The 20,553-nt window shown below is 43.7% G+C and overlaps 1 protein-coding gene across 2 annotated transcripts in view; it reads left to right on the top strand.

Moving 5' to 3' along the window:
• Nucleotides 1-5,600, top strand: part of LOC122933758 (G-protein coupled receptor 35-like) — a 79,443-nt gene extending 73,843 nt beyond the window's left edge. For both annotated transcript variants that reach the window (XM_044288744.1, XM_044288745.1), the window contains exon 4: nt 4,026-5,600. In XM_044288744.1, coding sequence (XP_044144679.1) covers nt 4,026-4,975 — 950 coding nt within the window. In that variant the 3' untranslated portion in view covers nt 4,976-5,600. The remainder of the gene's footprint in view (nt 1-4,025) is intronic.
• The last annotated feature ends 14,953 nt before the right edge of the window (nt 5,601-20,553 follow it).

Raw genomic sequence — 20,553 nt, 5'->3', positions numbered from 1 at the left:
GGCTTGAATATGAAGGAGTGGTGGCAGTTTAGAAATCATGTCCTGATTTTTCAGCTCCCACTCTAGTTTTGAACATTCCGCCATTTATTCCTATGGGACCAATACTGCCACAAAAATGCTGATATTTTGTGAACCATTCGGTGAAATATTCCACAAAGTAATAGCACACCAATCGGGAACAATCCACACGTTTCGGTATATTACTGTCTATGTAGTGTAAAATCTGTGGGAGGAGTAATAATGTTATAGACAGTAACAGTAATAATGTTATAGACTACAATATTAGTAGTGATGCGTGAAAAAAACCCACTCATGTACACAGACCCATTGAAATGAATGGGTCAGGATCCAGGGTGGGTGCAATGAGTTCACGTCACGCATTGCACCCGCTCTGAAAACTTGCTGGTGTGAAAGGGGCCTTACTGATAAGAATTTGGCTTTATTAACTGTTTATGGCCTCTTAGTAGCTTAGCGATAAGGTTTATTAGATGACCAGTCACACACAGTTAGAAAAACAGTTAACCCTATGTGACAGAATGGCTCAATATATTTAATAAAGGCCAAGTCAAAATATACATTTTAGGCAAAAATGAGTAAAATGCAGTCATAAACAACAATTGCCTCTGAAGGTGTACATAGCCTTTAAAGAAGCACTCAAACAGTTTTTTCTCTCTGAACTATATCTCTACAAGTACGCCAAAACAGTTCTTACTGTTGCTTCATCCCTACTACAAGTCTCTTTTCTGTTTTTTCTGTGCTGGTCTGCCATTGTTATCTGCCTTTTCTCTCTACTATATTAATTAAAAATGGCTGCTGCTGTAGTGTCAAAATTCCTTCCATGTTGCTGCAGTCTTACCTACAAGTCTGAGAATACCGCTGTCCTAAGGGGGAGTGTAAATGATGGTGGGCGTTTCCTCCATAATGTTATTTCCACCCACTGATCCTCCTCCTGGCAGTCTGTATTCTCATCGTCCTGCCAGGACCTTATGATGTCACTCGGTCATGTGACCCCTGTTTTCAGACTTCCAAACATCAAAACACTTATTTGGTTAAATTATTATGTTTAGTTTCCTAATGTAAAGGGGCTTATAGAATAGCTAACATATCTACCATGCATTTGCTGGTTGTTTCATTTTTCTGCTACGTGTAACCCATGTGACTTGATCTGGTCACATGATCATGTGATGTCAAAAGGTGTAATGGGAGGAATGATGAGCTGCTGAGGGGTGGAGATACAGCAGATGCCAATCTTCCTTCAGTATCTGCTTGTAGTTTCCATCTGCACAGAAATGGCAGAAACTGGCTAAGGACAGAATGATGCCGTAAATGAAAATGAAGATGTGAAATTCTGTATAAACTAAGCATCTAAGAATGTAAAAGAGGCTTAATATATATTTGAAAAGCTATTCTAAAAGAAAAAAAAAACATTGGACTGGTTCTTTAATGTATATCTCCCAGCTTATATATCAAACAGCACCCAGGAAATGTTTAAGCCTAATACAGCATGGTGTGTTATACTGTATGTACAGTATAACATAGAAGTATGGGTTTACCATAAAGCATTTACTTATAACAGTGGTTCTATATTTATATGTAGCAAATTGCTAATGTTTAGGTGTTGGCATCTTGGATGAACCCATTGATGAGCTATCCCCCACCAATCAGCTGTTTCAGGTAACCGCTGACACTGGAAACTATGTAATAGGGCTCGTTCACACGAATGTGTGATGCCCGTTGCATTATTGTGGACCACATTTGCAGATCCGCAATACATGGGCACCATTCTGTGTCCATTTCGCATCACGGATGCGGACCAATTCATTTCCATCGGTCCGCAAATACGGAGATGCGGACTGGTGCGGAACGGAAGAACGGAACACTACGGAAGCACTACGGAGTGCTTTCTGGGGTTCCATTCTGTGCTTCCGCACCGCAAAAAGTTAGCACTTGCTCTATCTTTTTGCGGAATGGAAGGATCGCGGACCCATTCAGGTGAATGGATCTGCGATCCCCATGCGCCAGCCCCACGGACGGTGCCCGTGCATTGCGGACTGCAATTTGCGGTCCACAGCACAGGCACGGGCTTCACGCGTTCATGTGAACGAGCCCATAGACAGAAGGCTCTGTCCACTGAATAGCTTCTAGCTGCATCGTACCGGAGCTCAGCTCCCATTCATAGCCACTACACAGTGGATGAAACCTTCTGCTTCTGGCACTTTCTCCTATATAGATTCTGCTGCTGGTGACTGCCTGAAACAGCTGATCGTGGGGGTGCTAGGAGCTGGACCCCTACCAATCTGATATTGATCTCCTATCCCAGGAATAGGTCATCCATATCTAAATACTGGAAAATTCATGTCATGTTCTAACATTACGTCACTCTTATCCAAAACAGTAACAAATCAGGGATTGGGACTATAGTGCAATGTTTTTTCTTTGCAAAAAGGATTTTAAAGGAGGATTAAATTATATCATTAGCATTATTTATGTAATAACCCATGAATGCAAGGATATTCTGCAGCATTCTAAAAGGTTTTGACATGTTAAACCGTCCTATAGTAACAACGATTTAGCATTTCAAGAGGAGCATATACTGTAACATGAACGTTCACGACCATCCACCTTACTGGTTGTTATGGATCAGTGAGTGTGAACCCATTGTGCCATCCAATCGGTTTGATGTAGAGCTAACCCTGGTCTGGAATTTACTGATGGTTAGCAACCAGACCCCTATCTCCTGGGATAGTCCCGGAGTAGCTGACAACTGACATACGGGGATCAGGGACTCTGTGCAAGCACCGGTAGTTCTAGATATAGTAAACGCACCAAAAATGCTGAAAAACTGCAGTTACAGCCTGAACAGGCACCAAGGCTTGAATCTAGGTTTTAGAGATCTGTGTTAACTAAAACATGAACTTAACTAAACCTGGCCCTGAAAGTATGAAAGCACGCAAGAAGGAAGAAACAGAACTTGGAACTTGGCAGGAACACAGGTAGAAACTAACGCAAGATATATGCTAGACTATTTTTGATGGTCACCAGGGATTCTAAAGCTCAGGCACCCTCTGCCTGGAGAGGACCTTAAGCCATTGGCTGGGGAAGAATCTGGGAGCATGTACACTGGCCATGTAAGAGGCCGCAGGTTAGCATACGGTACATGCCCTAAGCAAGGAGGCAGAATCAAGGAGGCAGCAACATAGATAGGATACCGAGGACCAAGATAACGAATGGCATGGTGAGGGGTGCTGTTTCCACACATGGGCTGCAGGCCTAACACTGGATAAATCACATTTCTGTTTCATCAAAGCTATTGAGAAATAATGGTCTAGCTGGCAGGAGCAAAGTGAAAAACGAAATGTTTACAAACTGACTCAAAATGTTTATTCTGAGAACATGCAAAAGTATTTTTTTACTTCACCCTATTTCCCATCCTTCTCCTCCTTTATACTCTAAGGGATACATAGAAATAAAAAGCATTTGCACAAATTTTCTTTTAATATAGGGGAGATCAGCCTATTCTTAATAGAAAATGAAATGAATTTGTAATATCTAGCATCACCAGTCATTGTTTGGTCATTGGAAGGGAGGACACGCTAAATTTGTATAATTAGACAAGGAGGATCTAACTCCTGCTGCAGAGAGAAACATTTGGACTCCAGATGTGAGCAGGAACCTTGGAAAATGTGAAATAGTCAAATTAGGAAATGGTTTTAGTAGTAACATGTGGTGCCTTCAAAAAAGGCGTATTTGATTTCTTAGAAAAAAACCTGCATCAAAACGTATGAAAATGTATAGAATTCTTATTGCCACTATTGGGTAAACAGACTTGTTTTTGCTTTACGCTGGGTTCAGACCTGAGCGTACAGAACGTACTCTCTGTATGCGCGATTGTATGGACGTTTGCAATCGCGCATACAGAGACAAGCGAACGCCCTTAGCTACATCCTATACCCTCTACTGCTTGAACCTTGCACAGAAATGTCCTCTTTCAATGGTGCTAACTATATACCTTTGTTTTATTGCAGCCAGTTACAACAACACAGACTGCTATGCAATCATGAGGGCGAGGAACCCAAAAGTAGAAATTTTCTTGATGATCCTTCTTATAGGTGTCTTTATTTTTGGAACAATATTTAACTTGTTTGCTGTCTGGGTTTTCTTTTGTAAGATGAAGAAGTGGTCCGAGACAAGAGTCTTCATGATGAACCTTCTATTTAGTGATTGCTGCCTGCTGTTCACGCTCCCTTTCCGTATATATACCACTCAGTATGAATGGCATTTGAGCAATATATTATGTGACGCTATTCGTTTTTGTTATTTTATGAACACATACATGGGCATTGCTATCATCACTTTAATATCGGTAGACAGATATGTGGCTATCAAGTTTCCAATGAGAGCAAGAACCTTACGTACTCCAAAGAAGGCAGCACTGGCTTGTGGGATTATCTGGCTACTTTTTATCTCAACTCGTCTCTACCTTGAGCTTGGGACGGATTTACAATTCAGAGAGTCAAGATTTTGCTTCCGAAAAGTGTCAATAAAACCTTTGAAGAGAACCTTGTATTTTACTATTTTTGGCTCTTGTATCCCAATGGTCATATTAATTTTCTGCTCAACACAAATCATATGGACCCTAAAAAAGAAGACGAAAATGAGCATGAATGAAGAAAAGAACATCGAGAAAACCATCAGCATAGTAAAAACTAATCTGACAATCTTTTTATTTTGCTTCCTGCCTCTGAGTATTGGAAATATTGTAAGGTTTGTCTTTGAATCCATACGTTTAGAATGCGGATTCTTGAAGTGGATAAATGATTTTGTGCATGTCACACAAGGCCTTAGTGACCTAAATTGCTGCCTTGATAGCATCTGCTATTACTTTGTGGCAAAGGAATTCTGGGAAAATGCTTCACTGTTTCCAAAATGGAAAAAACAACTAATTCAGGACCAAACACATGAGTCTAGTATATAGATTGGGTGTAGTCTGGAATACTGACTAAGGTTTAAAAGTGTTCCCTGAGAATAAATACTTTTTATTTTTTAATAGAAGATTCACACTCAACTGCTCCCTGGCATTATGGTCCCCGAACTGTCACATACTTTGCTGCAGCCAAAAACTGGCTTCAGTGGTGACTTGGCCAAAGCTGCAGATCACCGCTGAAGCCAGTAATAGGCTGCAGCAGAGCATATGATCATGCCAGTGCACTCTAGGATGAAAGCAGTTTGGGGACCAGAACATGAACATGCGGGAGCCACATTGGAGGACCAGAGTGGAGGGCAGCAGGTAAGTTTGAATCTTCTTTTTACAGAGGCATGCTGCTGGCATTATTCCCAGAGAACCCCTTTATATGGCTTTAACAAACCATACATCACAAGATACTTCTCTGCATGCACACACTATGTCATAGACTGTTCCATGCACCATGCATCATACATCAATGCACAATTATGTTGAGATCGTAATCTAGGCCTGTATATTTAACCCCTTAAGGAACCTGAGATTTTCCTTTTTTGCGTTTTTGTTTTTCACTCCCCCGCCTTCCCATAGTCCTAACTTTTTTGTTTTTACATTCACATAGCCATATGAGGGCTTATTTTTTGTGGGTCAAGTTGTACTTTCTAATGGCACCACTTACGGTTGCATACCATGTAGTAGGAAGCGGAACTGTACACTATGCGGTAAAATTTACCTGTTATCTTTATTCTCCAGGTCAGTACGGTTACAACGATACCACACTTGTATAATTTATCTTGTGTTTTAATACAGAATTTTTTTTTAAACCGTTGAGAAAAAAAATATTTTTTTAACCATATTCTGACCCCTATAACTTTTTTGTATTTATGTGTACGGGGCTGTGTGAGGGCTCATTTTTTGCAGGACGATCTGTTCCTTTCAGCGATACCAATTTGAAGTGTGTGTGACTTTTTGATCACTTTTTATAAAAAAATGATTGGGTAGTTGAGGTGACAAAAAATGGCCTGTTTTTTATTTTATGCCATTTGCCGTATGCCATTAATATTGTTATATTTTAATTGCATGGCCATTTTCGCACATAGCGATGCCCATGATGTTTATTTTTTTTTGTTGGTTCAGTATTTTTGTTTTTATTTTAAGGAAAGGGGGGTGATTTGAACTTTTAGGTTTTTTATTTTTTTTTATATTTGTAAAAAACTTTTTTTTTATCACCTTGGGTGACAATAACTGCCAATCATTAGATTGCCCATTGTGTTCATTGATGGCTATATAGCCATCATTGAACACTTCATTTGCAATATAACAATACAATGCTGCCACCTAGTGGCCTGTATTGGTATATTCCTGAAATAGGCGATCTCGATTCGGAGAACACTGTTACCAGAGCGGAAGCGCGCGGCTCCCGCTTCCGGACTGATCAGATGCGGTGGTCACATTTGACCACCGCATCTAAAGGGTAAAATATATGCGATCAGCCATATGTTCCATGGGTCTCTGCTATTTATAATAGCAGAAACTCGGCGCCTATGGCGCCCGCTGCACGTGCGAGTGGGCGCCATGTTTAGGGACCGGACTTCCGTCGTACATATACGGGGGAGGACTTTAAGGGGTTAAAAGGTTTTTAATTGAACTAAACAAAATAAAGAATGTTTTTGACATAATTGTGCGATTTAAAGGTACAGTAAGGTTTAAAGGCTAGAGCAAATCTGTTTTATGTGCATGTTTTAATCTTTAATTTATTACTGTATTTTTGCTTATTTATTTCCCAGCAATGTTTTCCTTTCCAGTGTGTATATAGTTTGAATATGTTTACATTTTATTAAAAGTATATTCTGAGACTAAATCCGAGAGAAAAATGTATTTTCACTTTTTTCATGCAGGACCACATTCTTCTGTAGTTTTGTATTTACTGGATGCTGGGGAGCACCTAACCTTTCTGGTGCCTGAGGCGAAAACGGAAATGCTGCCATACCCAATGCCAGTTTATTAAACTAACCCCTTCCCTCCAAGACACACTTGGAAAACATTACATACAGAGCTACAAAACATACAGGGTTATATAACGCCACATACCTCTTGCATCCAGTGACGTGTCCTCTGATGTAGATGTTCTCTTTCTTTATCTTCTCCATTCAGACCAGACCGCCATGATGATTTCTTTCACCCATCTCTTTTCTCTGCAGTTTGACAAACAGACATCTTAGTTTCTTACTTTTCCATCCTCCTCCCCACCGTCTGAACATCCCATCCTGCCACCTCTTTGCTTCCCAATACTATACTGCAGAAACAGATAATCCTCCTGAAAATACAAATACCACACAGATAGTTCCCCTTTAATAATTACTGGCACACAGTGCCCTAAAAAATAACTGTGCCAAGCAAATAGTGTCCCTGAAACTTATAGTGCCGTAAACAGTGTCCTCAAAAATGTATTTTGCTAAGTTGATACTGTGCCAGGGTGCCTCCCAATGTAAAAGTCCTCCCAAAAGTCCCACCAATAGTAATAATTCTCTGCCAGAAAGCACTATGTGGTAACAGTGCACCCAATAGTAACAATGTCCCTTATTTTACTCTAGAAGTAATAATGTCCCCATATTGCCCACAATATTAATCAATCCCCCTCTAATGTGTGTCTGTACAGAAAATAACCCCTTATAATGTGTGTCAGTACACAACTACTCCCTTGTGCATGTCAATACAAATGTCCCCATAGTGGCCACCTTAGAATGTGTGCCAATAAAAAAATGCTGGAAGATACAGCCCGCACAACCCCTAGCAGGTGCAGATTGCTATGGCGAAATACAGATACAAACGTAAAAACACAAAATGCAATCGCACACTGCAACCAGCACTCTGCCCTGCCTTTATGCTGAATGTTGAATAAGGCATTGGTGTACATTTTGGCCAAAGCGTAATAAGCCACTCACCACGTCAAGGTCGCCTTCATGAGTGGTCCCTAACACTAGTTCCTACCTTTTATGGGCCATGACAGCCACATAAAGTCCAGGGAGCACAGGTACAGCATGTACGCCAAGCACACTCTGCTTTTAACCCCGTCCGGTGCCATTACAGCTTTCATCGGATCCAGGGATGCAAGTACCAACATGCATGCTGAGCCCACTATATACTTCTCCTTGAGCCTAATGGCTACTGGTAGGTGCTATATAAGCAGACTCAGTTTTATACTGACTTTAAAACCAGCCTCCAGGGGGGCAGATTAACTGGACAGGTGTGCTTGACTGCTTGGAGATCGCCATGCCTCCAATACGTACTACAAAGAAAAAATATGGAAGATACAGCCCGCACAACCCCTAGCAGGTGCAGATTGCTATGGCGAAATACAGATACAAACGTAAAAACACAAAATGCAATCGCACACTGCAACCAGCACTCTGCCCTGCCTTTATGCTGGATGTTGAATAAGGCATTGGTGTACATTTTGGCCAAAGCGTAATAAGCCACTCACCACGTCAAGGTCGCCTTCATGAGTGGTCCCTAACACTAGTTCCTACCTTTTATGGGCCATGACAGCCACATAAAGTCCAGGGAGCGCAGGTACAGCATGCACGCCAAGCACACTCTGCTTTTAACCCCGTCCGGTGCCATTACAGCTTTCATCGGATCCAGGAATGCAAGTACCAACATGCATGCTGAGCCCACTATATACTTCTCCTGGAGCCTAATGGCTACTGGTAGGTGCTATATAAGCAGACTCAGTTTTATACTGACTTTAAAACCAGCCTCCAGGGGGCACTCATGAAGGCGACCTTGACGTGGTGAGTGGCTTATTACGCTTTGGCCAAAATGTACACCAATGCCTTATTCAACATCCAGCATAAAGGCAGGGCAGAGTGCTGGTTGCAGTGTGCGATTGCATTTTGTGTTTTTACGTTTGTATCTGTATTTCGCCATAGCAATCTGCACCTGCTAGTGGTTGTGCGGGCTGTATCTTCCATATTTTTTCTTTGTAGTACGTATTGGAGGCGTGGCGATCTCCAAGCAGTCAAGCACACCTGTCCAGTTAATCTGCCCCCTGGAGGCTGGTTTTAAAGTCAGTATAAAACTGAGTCTGCTTATATAGCACCTACCAGTAGCCATTAGGCTCCAGGAGAAGTATATAGTGGGCTCAGCATGCATGTTGGTACTTGCATCCCTGGATCCGATGAAAGCTGTAATGGCACCGGACGGGGTTAAAAGCAGAGTGTGCTTGGCGTGCATGCTGTACCTGTGCTCCCTGGACTTTATGTGGCTGTCATGGCCCATAAAAGGTAGGAACTAGTGTTAGGGACCACTCATGAAGGCGACCTTGACGTGGTGAGTGGCTTATTACGCTTTGGCCAAAATGTACACCAATGCCTTATTCAACATCCAGCATAAAGGCAGGGCAGAGTGCTGGTTGCAGTGTGCGATTGCATTTTGTGTTTTTACGTTTAAATAAAAAAATGCTCTCTTATAATGTGCGCTAAGTACAAAAATGCTCTGTTATAACATTTGTCAGTACAAAAACAACTCCCTTTTAGTGCCCCCAGTAGAACGGATGCCCCCATAGTGGTCCCCTTATAATGTGTGCCAGTACAAAAATGTTCCTTTTTACAGCCGCAATGTCCCCATAGTACTTTCTCCAGTTAAAAAATAATGATCCCCATCCCACTGTGGGCCAACCCAAAAAATAATAAACTCAAATACTTACCTCCATTCTACTGTCAGCGATGCAATGCAAGACACAGACCTCTTCTAGTCTGTGCCCTGAGCTCTATGCAGACTGGCTCAGGCAGCGCGATAATGATGACACCAGCCTCTGAAAGGCTACAGGAACTAGGACTAAAGCCTATTAGAAGAAACGGTGGTCCGGGGAGAAATCGCTCCCCTTCCCCATCGCAGCATTCAACTGTATTACTGTCCTGAGTACAGGGATGCAGTTGAATATGTAGAGATGAGTATTTCAACAATGGAATGGACCTTCCACTGCCCTCTCTTGCCCCTACCTTGTGCTGTCTGAGGCAATCACCTCACCTCGCCTCATTGGCGGTGCACCCCTGACTGGTTGCCACTAAACACTGCATGATACAAACTTAAAAAGTTTTAAATGTTAAATTAAAGAATCTGTCAGTTCGAAACATCTCCCTGATCCAGGTATGATAACTATACAAACTAGAGTATGTATATTGTGTAAGCGAAACTGAATCCAGTTATGCGATTCTGACCTTTCAAAATACAGAATGTATGATAACATATAGAACATAGGCAGGAATGGATAACCCTTGAGCACAGATGATTGATGTTACCACACAGATGCAGATGTTATATAGAATAGGACACTCAAATTGTTACGAGCAGTGAGTGTGGACCCATCGTGCCAACCAACCGGTTTGACTTTGGATTATTCCTAAGATTGTTATCTTGGTTTTCACCCTTTATTCCCTATACAGTGATCTGGCCTTCATTGCAGAGAAATCACCAGGCCCCTACCTCTTGGAATATAGTCCCAGTTTGGTTGGCTGTTGACCCAAGGGAGTCAGACAATAGTGCATGGCACCAATGAAACTGGTAAACTCTAAGTCAATAATAGATGAGATACGTGCAAATCTGTGAAATAGTCCGAAGTCAGGGCACGAAGCACTGGATCAGTACAGTGAACATGCACAGGTCAGGTCAGACGGCACACGGTGAGGATCCAGAAATCAGGCAGAAGTCAGTACACAAGCAAACAAACAAATTATAGCTCTTTTACAGGTTGTAGCAAGCTAGAGAGACCTACCAAGAGCGACAGTATACAGATCAATTTCTCAAGGGATGAAAAAACAGTCCAGCTTATACATGAGAGCTGATTAGCTCATGAACACAGTGTCTTTGAACACAGGAACTTTGAACAGGAATAATGTCTGATAAACATTTCTGAAAAAAAGGGCAAAGGTTTCAGATTTCATGGTTGTGCAATTGCTCTGTTTTATATGATATATGATGAAATTGTTTTGAGTAGTGTGCATTATTATATTCCTTGTGAATCATTAGTGCGCGTACATAGCACTTCCCTCATCACACAGTTGTAACAGACAGTACTGTAGGTACTGTGGGGTTTTATTCTGGTAGATAGGGTAAGCCGACGCAGTACAGAGGCAAAAGACAAGTTCTTAACGCAAAACTTCAGTGTTTTATTCACACTTGAGGCAAATGCACAAAACAATGCGTTACAATGCGCAAAATTACATACCTGTATTTTACTATAAATGGGTGTACCATAACGTCATGTGAATAGTGCAGGCTTAGGAGTGCAGCCTATACCATTAGTAGCATGTGTCAGCTATGATATACAGCTGACACCTTGCTGCAACTACCAGAACTGGAGATGCCTCTGATACCTGCAGTTTTAAACCCCTTAGATGCTACAGTCAATAGTAACTGTGACAGGGATGGGAATTCCTCTGTCCCAATGTGCACCCACGACCTTGATTAGGGGGTACAGATAGTTGCCATGACAAGTGAAGGCCTAGCAAATGACCCAGGCCTTCCACGGACATCTGCTTATTTGGCCATGCCAAGGGCATGGCCTGACAGACCGTCTGTAAGGTTTTACTGCAACAGGATAATGCTATTGGTATTTTGAGCTTACCAAAGCATGCTTCATTCATTTCTATAAGAGTTCTGTGGGAACAGCTAAGCAAGTGTGCATGATAAGAGTCATATTTTCACCACATCACAGTTACGTTATGGCTCTTAGAGTGAGTCTACAGGAATATGATATTAATTTTTCTAATTAAATATGCTTTTATTGAGCAAAAGAAGTAAACCCTCAAAAAGCTAAACATTTGGTATTGCCGTAATCATACCGACACATATAATAAAAGCAATATGTTATTTATGCTGCACAGTGAATGGTGCAACATTTATAATACATTTACAGTATGAGACATTTTATAAGAATAAAAAAAATCAATGGCACATTTTTTTCCCCTTAGGAAAGCTAATAAATTAAAATAAAAAAAGAAGTAGAGTAAACCTTATGTCCCCCAAAATAGTGCCATTGATAGAAAATTAAAAATATCATGGTTTTCATAAAGCTGAAAAACAGGATAGGCCTTCTCTCAGCTTTTTCTAGGCCAGCGCACTACACAAGTCACTACACAGAGTGCACTAACGTCACACGCTGCCTGCAGATTCGCCCCAGACCAGTCAATTCTGGTTTGCAGGCACGTGGCCCGGTGGGAAGTGGAAGGAAGGAGCAGCTCCGAGCAAGAGGAACAAACTCAGTCTCAGGAGCGCAGCTGCGCTGAGGTAGTGTCATTGTTAGCTTAGTCTGAGACTAAGACTGAAGACTTTGCTGTGGCCGGGGAATGGGGATTGCTAAAACTGAAAGGGCCGGGGGGAAGTTTGTTCATGGGGAAGTAGTGGGGGATTGACTGTAATAATTAGGTTAGGGTGGAAATTAGGAACTACTAACTGGTCTGTGCTGCCTGGGGTTGCTTTAAGGGGTTAATAAATACTGTGAATGGGCGACTGCTGAGGGGGTTAATGACTATTGTGAAAGGCCCTTCACAGTAGTTATTAACCCCTTTCAGCAGTCCCCCATTCACAGTATTTATTAACCCCTTGGGGGACTGCTGAAAGGGGTTAATAAATACTGTGTGAAAGGGGGACTGGCTGGCTCCAGTACACCCCCTGGCCCCTCCAGGAACACCCCTGGCCCCTCCACAAGTTCTTCTCTTTCCTCCCCCCATAACAGTGTCATCCCCACAGATGCCCATAACAGTGTCATCCCCACAGATGCCCATAACAGTGTCATCTCCCACAGATGCCCATAACAGTGTCATCCCCACAGATGCCCATAACAGTGTCATCCCCACAGATGCCCATAACAGTGTCATCCCCACAGATGCCCATAACAGTGTCATCCCCACAGATACCCATAACAGTGTCATCCCCACAGATGCCCATAACAGAGTCATCCCCACAGATGCCCATAACAGTGTCATCCCCACAGATGCCCATAACAGTGTCATCCCCACAGATGCCCATAACAGTGTCATCCCCACAGATGCCCATAACAGAGTCATCCCAACAGATGCCCATAACAGTGTCATCCTCACAGATGCCCATAACAGTGTCATCCCCACAGATGCCCATAACAGTGTCATCCCCACAGATGCCCATAACAGTGTCATCCCCACAGATGCCCATAACAGTGTCATCCCCACAGATGCCCATAACAGTGTCATCCCCACATATGCCCATAACAGTGTCATCCCCACAGATGCCCATAACAGTGTCATCCCCACATATGCCCATAACAGTGTCATCCCCACAGATGCCCATAACAGTGTCATCCCCACAGATGCCCATAACAGTGTCATCCCCACAGATGCCCATAACAGTGTCATCCCCACAGATGCCCATAACAGTGTCATCCCCACAGATGCCCATAACAGTGTCATCCCCACAGATGCCCATAACAGTGGGACTGTTTTTAAATAAGGTTAGAGCTGTATGATAGGTTAAATAAAATATTCTGTTCTATAAGCACCACATTATTTTCTGTCTGCTGCCAAAAAAACAATCTGGAAGTGCCCCTCCTGAGACCAGGTTCTGGATCCGTCACTGGGCCAGCGACAACACGTTCATCGGTCACGTGGCCTAGGAGTAGCTCAGCTTCATTCAAGTGAAAGGGGCGCAGCTGAGATACCAAGCACAGCTGCTATGCAATGTACGGCGATGTGCTTGGTAAGCAACATGAAGGCAGTGGCGCCGGTGCCTTCTCAAATGGCTGATAGGCGGGGCTCCTAGGTGTATGACCCCCACCAATCAGTTTTAAAATCGTAAAAAAATATTTTAATTAATTTAAAGGGGTTGGCCTCTCTGTTAGCACTTATTAAAACTATAAATAAAGTAGAGAGATATTATACTTAGTAATATATTTTCTTAAGAAGATCTGCCTGGTTTTCCTGCTATTGGCAGCCACGCCCCCTCCTGTCCTGCTCTCACAGCTGCCTGTTTGGTCCATCCCTGCACGTGCCATGGACGAGCAACCTCGTCCATGCCTTAAAGGGGTTGTCCAGGTTCAGAGCTGAACCTGGACATCCCTCCATTTTCACCCCGGCAGCCCCCCTGACATGAGCATCGGAGCAGTTCATGCTCCGATGCTCTCCTTTGCCCTGCGCTAAATCGCGCAGGGCAAAGGCATTTTTCTGAGTTCCGGTGACATACCGGGCTCTCTATGGGGCTGACAGGCAGCCCGGTGACGTCACCGGCACTGATGGGCGGGATTTGGCTCTGCCCTAGCCAGTAAAACGGCTAGGGCAGAGCTAAAGCCCGCCCCTCAGAGACGGTGACGTCACCGAACACACTGCTGGGCGGAAGTTACCGCCCGGCAGTGTGTTATTGAAAACACAAGAGCCTGTGCCCTGCGCGATCTAGCGCAGGGCACGGGAGCGCATCGGAGCATGAGATGCTCCGATGCCAGGCTCAGGAGGGCTGCCGGGGTGAAAATAAGGGTAAGTCCGGGTTCAGCTCTGAACCCGGACAACCCCTTTAAGTCTGTGCTGCTGTCTGGGTCCTAAAGCACCCTGATTGTATCAGAGGTGCTTTCCTTCTGTGACTGGCACTCTTGGCTGTGCAGGAATGGCAGGGGCTTATCAGGGACACTTGTGTAACACCCCAGAGTGGTGTTACCACTTCTGCACCTTGCTACTGTCTTTATTGGTCTAACCTCATGTCATCTTGTGTATTTATTCCAGGTTCACCACAAAGTGCATTCCTAATAATGTTTGTAACTGTTATGTTTATTACATGTAATATGCCTGGTTCACCAGCAGGTGGCAGCAAACACGGCAGAGATGTACTTAGGTAGAATGGAGCTTTCCATTCCATTCTAACCCCCTCTAGAGAGGAGTGGGCGAGTCCCACATCCTGCAGGAAGAGTGGGGACCAGTTAGAGTGAGTCTAGCTTGCCCCCTGCTTGGGGAAGGTGTGCAGGGCATGTGTCTGCTGGACAGCAGCTCTGCTGGCCATGAAGGCCAAAGTTTAAAGCCTCAGGAGCCAGGCGAACAGTTGCCTGGCATAACCATAAGTCAGACCAAAAAGAGAAGTGCAGCATACAAGAAGAAGCAAAGTCATACAGTCAGCTTGTCAGTACAGCAGAGCCAGAGAGAAACAGATGTAGCATAGTTATTGAAGAAGCCTGCCAGTTTAATGCTAAAGCCTGCTGGGACCAATACAAAGCTTGAAGACTGTTTCTGATTAACGTTTATTCAAGAAAAGCTGCTGTTCAACTACATACAATGTCTGGGCTCAATCTTTCTCTCAAATCCCTCAATTATTCCCCCTATTTATTGCTTCGGAGCCAAGGCCTGGGGTTCAGCCATATCCAGGTAGGAGCAGCAAGAAACACATAAAGGGACATTTTAGGCCGCACTATACTACTCGCCATTTCTACATCTGGGACACGTTTTATATATAGGGGGCCCTAGGGGGAGGCACCCGTTGCACTTGTTAAAAGCTGAAATAAAGAAACTTTTGCAGGAGGAAGGGAGACTGAGGAGAAGCTGTGATGGCTGATCTGACTACAGGCTATGCCCCCTATGTTTCCCCTGTCCTGAGAGGATCCTGCCAACATGTGAGGATGTAGCAGAATCATAGGGAAACAAAAGAAAAAAGAGGTTGAGGGATGATCACTGGATATATGCCCAGGTGGGTGCCAAAAATATATCTAGTGTCAATATATCTAGCTGCAATGCATGCTGGGATATTTACTTTTACTTTGTAGCTGGTCCTACCACACAGCCTGTCTGTCACAAATGGTAGCTTAAGTACGTGCGGGGGCTTATAGGGAGGAACAAAAGTGGAGAAAACAACAAAGCTAGGACAGAACACTAGGCAGAACACAATATCCAGGTCAAAACTCGCCGTGGTCAGAACCATGAGATAACGTCAGTACCAGGGAAAACCCCAAAATCAACGTCAAATACAAGCCGAGGTCAGGAGTCAGGAGGTCACGCAGTACAAAGGGGTAACACAGGATCAAGAGTCAAATTCAAGCCGAGGTAGAGTACACAAAGTCACAAATGCAGGCAAACGCTAGTGAGGTTGAAAGACCAATCACAGGCATCCTGTGGCCAGCAGGCTGCCTGTTAAATAACCCCAACAGATGATTCACGAGATGTAGCCAGCGTCACGTGACTTGCATCACGCACCTCAATGCAGCTGAGCGCCGATTTATTCCTATCGTCGCACAACTCCTCTGCTGCTCGTTGCCTAGGGGATGGACACAGACAGGGTGCAGGCGGCGCTACAAGGAGATCGCGCGTCGCTGGTTCCCCTTTACACTGTCTGAGGGAGCTCCTCCAGGGAAGCGCTTCATGGTGAACAGGTTAGAAAAATGATATATATAGCCAGTGCATGTCACATGATATGAATACTTCATGGTTTTGGCTATTGCCTAGGGCACTTTGGATTTTTTATACTTAGGGTGGCCAACCCCTTTAAGCTTGGGGTTCAGACAACCTCCTTAAAGAGGTACATAGTCCACTTTTGTTAGTATTGATGATCTATCCTCAGGATTGATCATCAATATCAGATCATCGGGGGCCAAATTCAGGCACCCCCGGCGATCAATTGTTTGAAGAGATTGTATGAGTACTGCCTTCTCTTCACTGTTTACCTGCTTGCTGACGTTGCTGCAGCGTTGAGCAAGTGGAATTACACCTCTGCTGCCTATTCATTTCAATCAGATGGCTCCTTCCTGTTCAAATGAATGGGTGCGGCAAAGATATAATTACACATACTCATCGCTGCATTGTCAACAGCAAGCGGGTAAACAGTGAAGAGAAGGCAGCACTCATAGGAGCGCTGCATTTGTAACACCCAGAGTTCTGTTACTAAACTCTTTTACCCCGCTACAATCTCCTAAGAGCATTAACATTGTCATGTGATGTAATTTTACCTTACATCCTCTCAAATGTGCATTGAAAACCTTGTTAAATGTATATTGCTGTAATTTCCATGTTCACCAGCAGGTGGCAGCAATGTTCTAGCAAGGATTTAAGTTCAGTTTAGTGTTTCTAGATTGGGATAGTTCATTCCAGTTTAGTTCCCCCCTCTGTGAGCAAAGTGGGCTGCGCCCACATCCTGCCTCATGGGTGGATAAGAAGGATGCAGCGCTTTAACATGGAAGAAACCATACCCTGTGAAGATAACTGTGAGTACAGACCAGAGACCCAGGAGAAGCCATATTCCTCCTCAGCTAGTCAGTCCCCATACAGCAGAAGATAAAGAGTGCAGAAGCCAAATCCCTGCCACAGTATAGAGCTACAAAGCAGATGTCCTTTCCTGCAAGCTCAAGGTACATGAGAGAGCAAAAGATAAATTCCAGCTAACCATTGCCAATACCTGCTGGGACCAACGACTAATGCTGTATCTTGCTTGGATGAAAGTTACAACCAGTAAAGACAAGTTTGAACTTTACCCAAGGTCTGGATCTCAATTTCTGATGCAAATTCCTCTATTACTCCTACTAGCACTACACTCATTTTATTGCAAGTGAGCCAGGATCCAGGAGTCCAGCTGTACCCAGGTAGGAGACACCGTTGACACTATTACCACTACCATACAGAGACATTACACCTGGTGCATGAGTTACAATACCTTAAAGGGCCCTGTACTCTGCGCACGCTGCAATTGGCGTCACAAACAAACAATAGACTATTATACCCATATCCTGACCCACTGCATAATTTGGCATTCGCGTAACCGTACCACGGTCCTGCTCATTGCACATTCTCTTCATACAGCTGATCACTGATCTGATATTGATGACCTATCTTGAGGATAGATCATCAATATTAAAAAAGCAGAGAACACCTATAACAACACAGAGTTGTGCAACGGACGGGTTCAGCATTTTGGGCATCCCTTAACCTTTAAGAGGTTTTTACGATTATATGTCCCTCTGTTAGAGTAAGTAGTCATGATGCCAGTTGCCTTCCAGCAACGGAAGCACAAGGCTTTCCTTAAGTGAATTGTTGGTACCCAGGTGTAGGATTGCCAGGGTGGTGTTGAAGTGGCTACAATTTCCCTGAAGATGTTGTGTTGCACGTGTCAAGGTGTTCTTAACATGGATATGGTTGGATCCGAGACATCGTCGTCCGAAGCAGTGCAAAAGGGGTAGTTAACTTGGATAGTGTAGAAATAAAGTTGAGTTTAGACTAAGTTAAACGTTGAACAATTGCTTTTACTTGTAATAAACGGTAATCCAAACAATCCACAGAACTTGTCTTAGTTCCCAACAGGTTTGAGCAGGATTTTGGCAGGCAAACAACTTCTGCAAAACAAACTTCTCTCTGCTGAATCTGTACTGTACTCTTTCAGCTCTGAAGATACGAGATGTGCAGCACCTGAAACTACAGATACTGGAAGCCTGTGCTAGCATTTCTCCTGCGGTGTTGCTATCAGTGTGTGAAGAGTGGGAGAAGAGGGTTGCATTGACAATCCAACACAATGGGCAGCACATTGAACACATTTTATAAGTGGTCAGAAACTTGTAAATAACTCATGAAAGAATAAAGTTACGTTAAAACCAAGCACATCATTGTTTTTCTTGTGAAATTCCCAATAAGTTTGATGTGTCACATGACCCTCTTCCTATTGAAAAAAAAGTTTGATTCAAAATGGCCGACTTCAAAATGGCCGCCATGGTCACCACCCATCTTGAAAAGTTTCCCCCCTCACATATACTAATGTGCCACAAACAGGAAGTTAATATCACCAACCATTCCCATTTTATTAAGGTGTATCCATATAAATGGCCCACCCTGTATTTTAGAGTCCACTATTTCTCTGGCATCCTCTAAGCGCTTCTGATGCTCTTTGACCCACTCAGATTGGGGAAGGAGTGGTTATGATTCTGGCACAGGGATGTCAAGGGCAAGGTCTGCAGGTAAACAACCCTGCCTTCCAAACATGAGGTAGTATGGGGTGTACCCGGTGGAGCAGTGAGTTGTGTTGTTGTACAGATACACTAGTTCAGGCTGAAGCAAAGGCCACTCAGCTCTCTTGTGAGGTGGAATGGCCTTGAGAATATTGATCAGGGTTTGGTTCATTTTTTCGCACAGGCTAATTCCCTGTGGATGATATGCGGTGGTCCTCAAAGATCGTAGAACAACTGAGACTCAAATGCGGATCCTTGGTCAGTGAGGATCTTGTCAGGACACCCATATGGCAGAATAAAGCTTTTCCACAGAGCAGCTGCTGTAGTTTTGGCTGTTAAGTCAATCACAGGTAAAGCCACAACGAACTTGGTGTAGTGGTCTATGATCGTCCTAGCATAGGTGTACCCAGATCTTCTGGGGTCCAGTTTCATGTGGTCGATAGCCACGATCTTTAGATCAAGTAAGAACTCTTACTCACTATTGGACGAAGGGGGGTCTCACTAGAGTTGGCCTTACGGTTCACCCGGTGGTCGTTTCGCGGCGAACTTTGCTAGTTCACGGTTCGCCAAACAGGTAAACATATGGCGATGTCCACCGGCTTCATATTATTTTACATTGTTAAGAACTTTGAACCATGACACACCTGTTACAGTATCAACCGTTGGTGACGTCCCTCTCCTCTGGTCAGCGTGGCACTGTAGAGCTGCTCCCGAGACTTCCAAGCCGAGTTGCAATTTCCAGTAGCTGTGCAGCTCTTACAATAGCTAGTAGTGATATAGCTGTTCCCTCCAACATGAGATGAGGCTGAGATTTGGCCTTATATACCAGTCTCCATGGAAGGGGACCTCCCGCGTGGACCTGATGGAGAACTGCGTTACAAACACATAGACCAATAGAAATAATCACACAATTCGGGACAGTCCCACACAATGTCTCCCCTCTGCCTGGATTATAATCAGGTTAGACATTGTAGGTAACCTAATCATCTCCAGACAGTAAAACCACATTGTGTATAAAGACTCCCATTAGCGAAATGTGCGTCGAGGATCACGCCAGCCAGAGACTGCCCACACCCATATCACTGGATATCGGGTAAGAGAGGAACTTAGATCGGTTTTGTGCCAATACAATAGCATCTATGCGATGTGCTGTGGTACTTATATGGCACAAACCACAGAATATAGATGTCATCTATACCCTTGTCACAGCTATGCCAGATGCACTTATAGTGAGAGATAATTGTATTCACAGCTAGAGACAGCTTGTATAAGTATATGCTGACCTAGATATTTCATATACAGAGTCTCACACGATAATTGTGGAATATTGAATGATCTGCCATCTGTGATCACGGTATTGATTGTGGACTGTTCTCTGCAGGCACTCTGCACGGTCTCTACATTTATGTATTTTTGTCTACGTTTTTATGTCAAAATAAAGATTTAATTTTATTGGGTATTAATTAGTACCGGTTCTCTTTTGTTGGTATATATATTAAGGAGGTACACCCTTGTTTACACACAAGGCTGTGTCGATCCAGTTGAATGCCATATAAACTGGTGGACTCAAAGGGCTTTAGAACACGTCTGAACTTAGTCGCGCAGCGAAACTCTGGCCATTTTAGAAGATCTTACACGGCCATGGCTCGCCTTGCTGACG

Source organism: Bufo gargarizans, chromosome 4 (genome assembly GCF_014858855.1).
Source record: "Bufo gargarizans isolate SCDJY-AF-19 chromosome 4, ASM1485885v1, whole genome shotgun sequence".
Classification (NCBI taxonomy): Eukaryota; Metazoa; Chordata; class Amphibia; order Anura; family Bufonidae; genus Bufo; species Bufo gargarizans.
The sequence above is the reverse complement of the archived record's forward strand: the minus strand, read 5'-3'. Positions and strand labels throughout refer to the sequence as shown.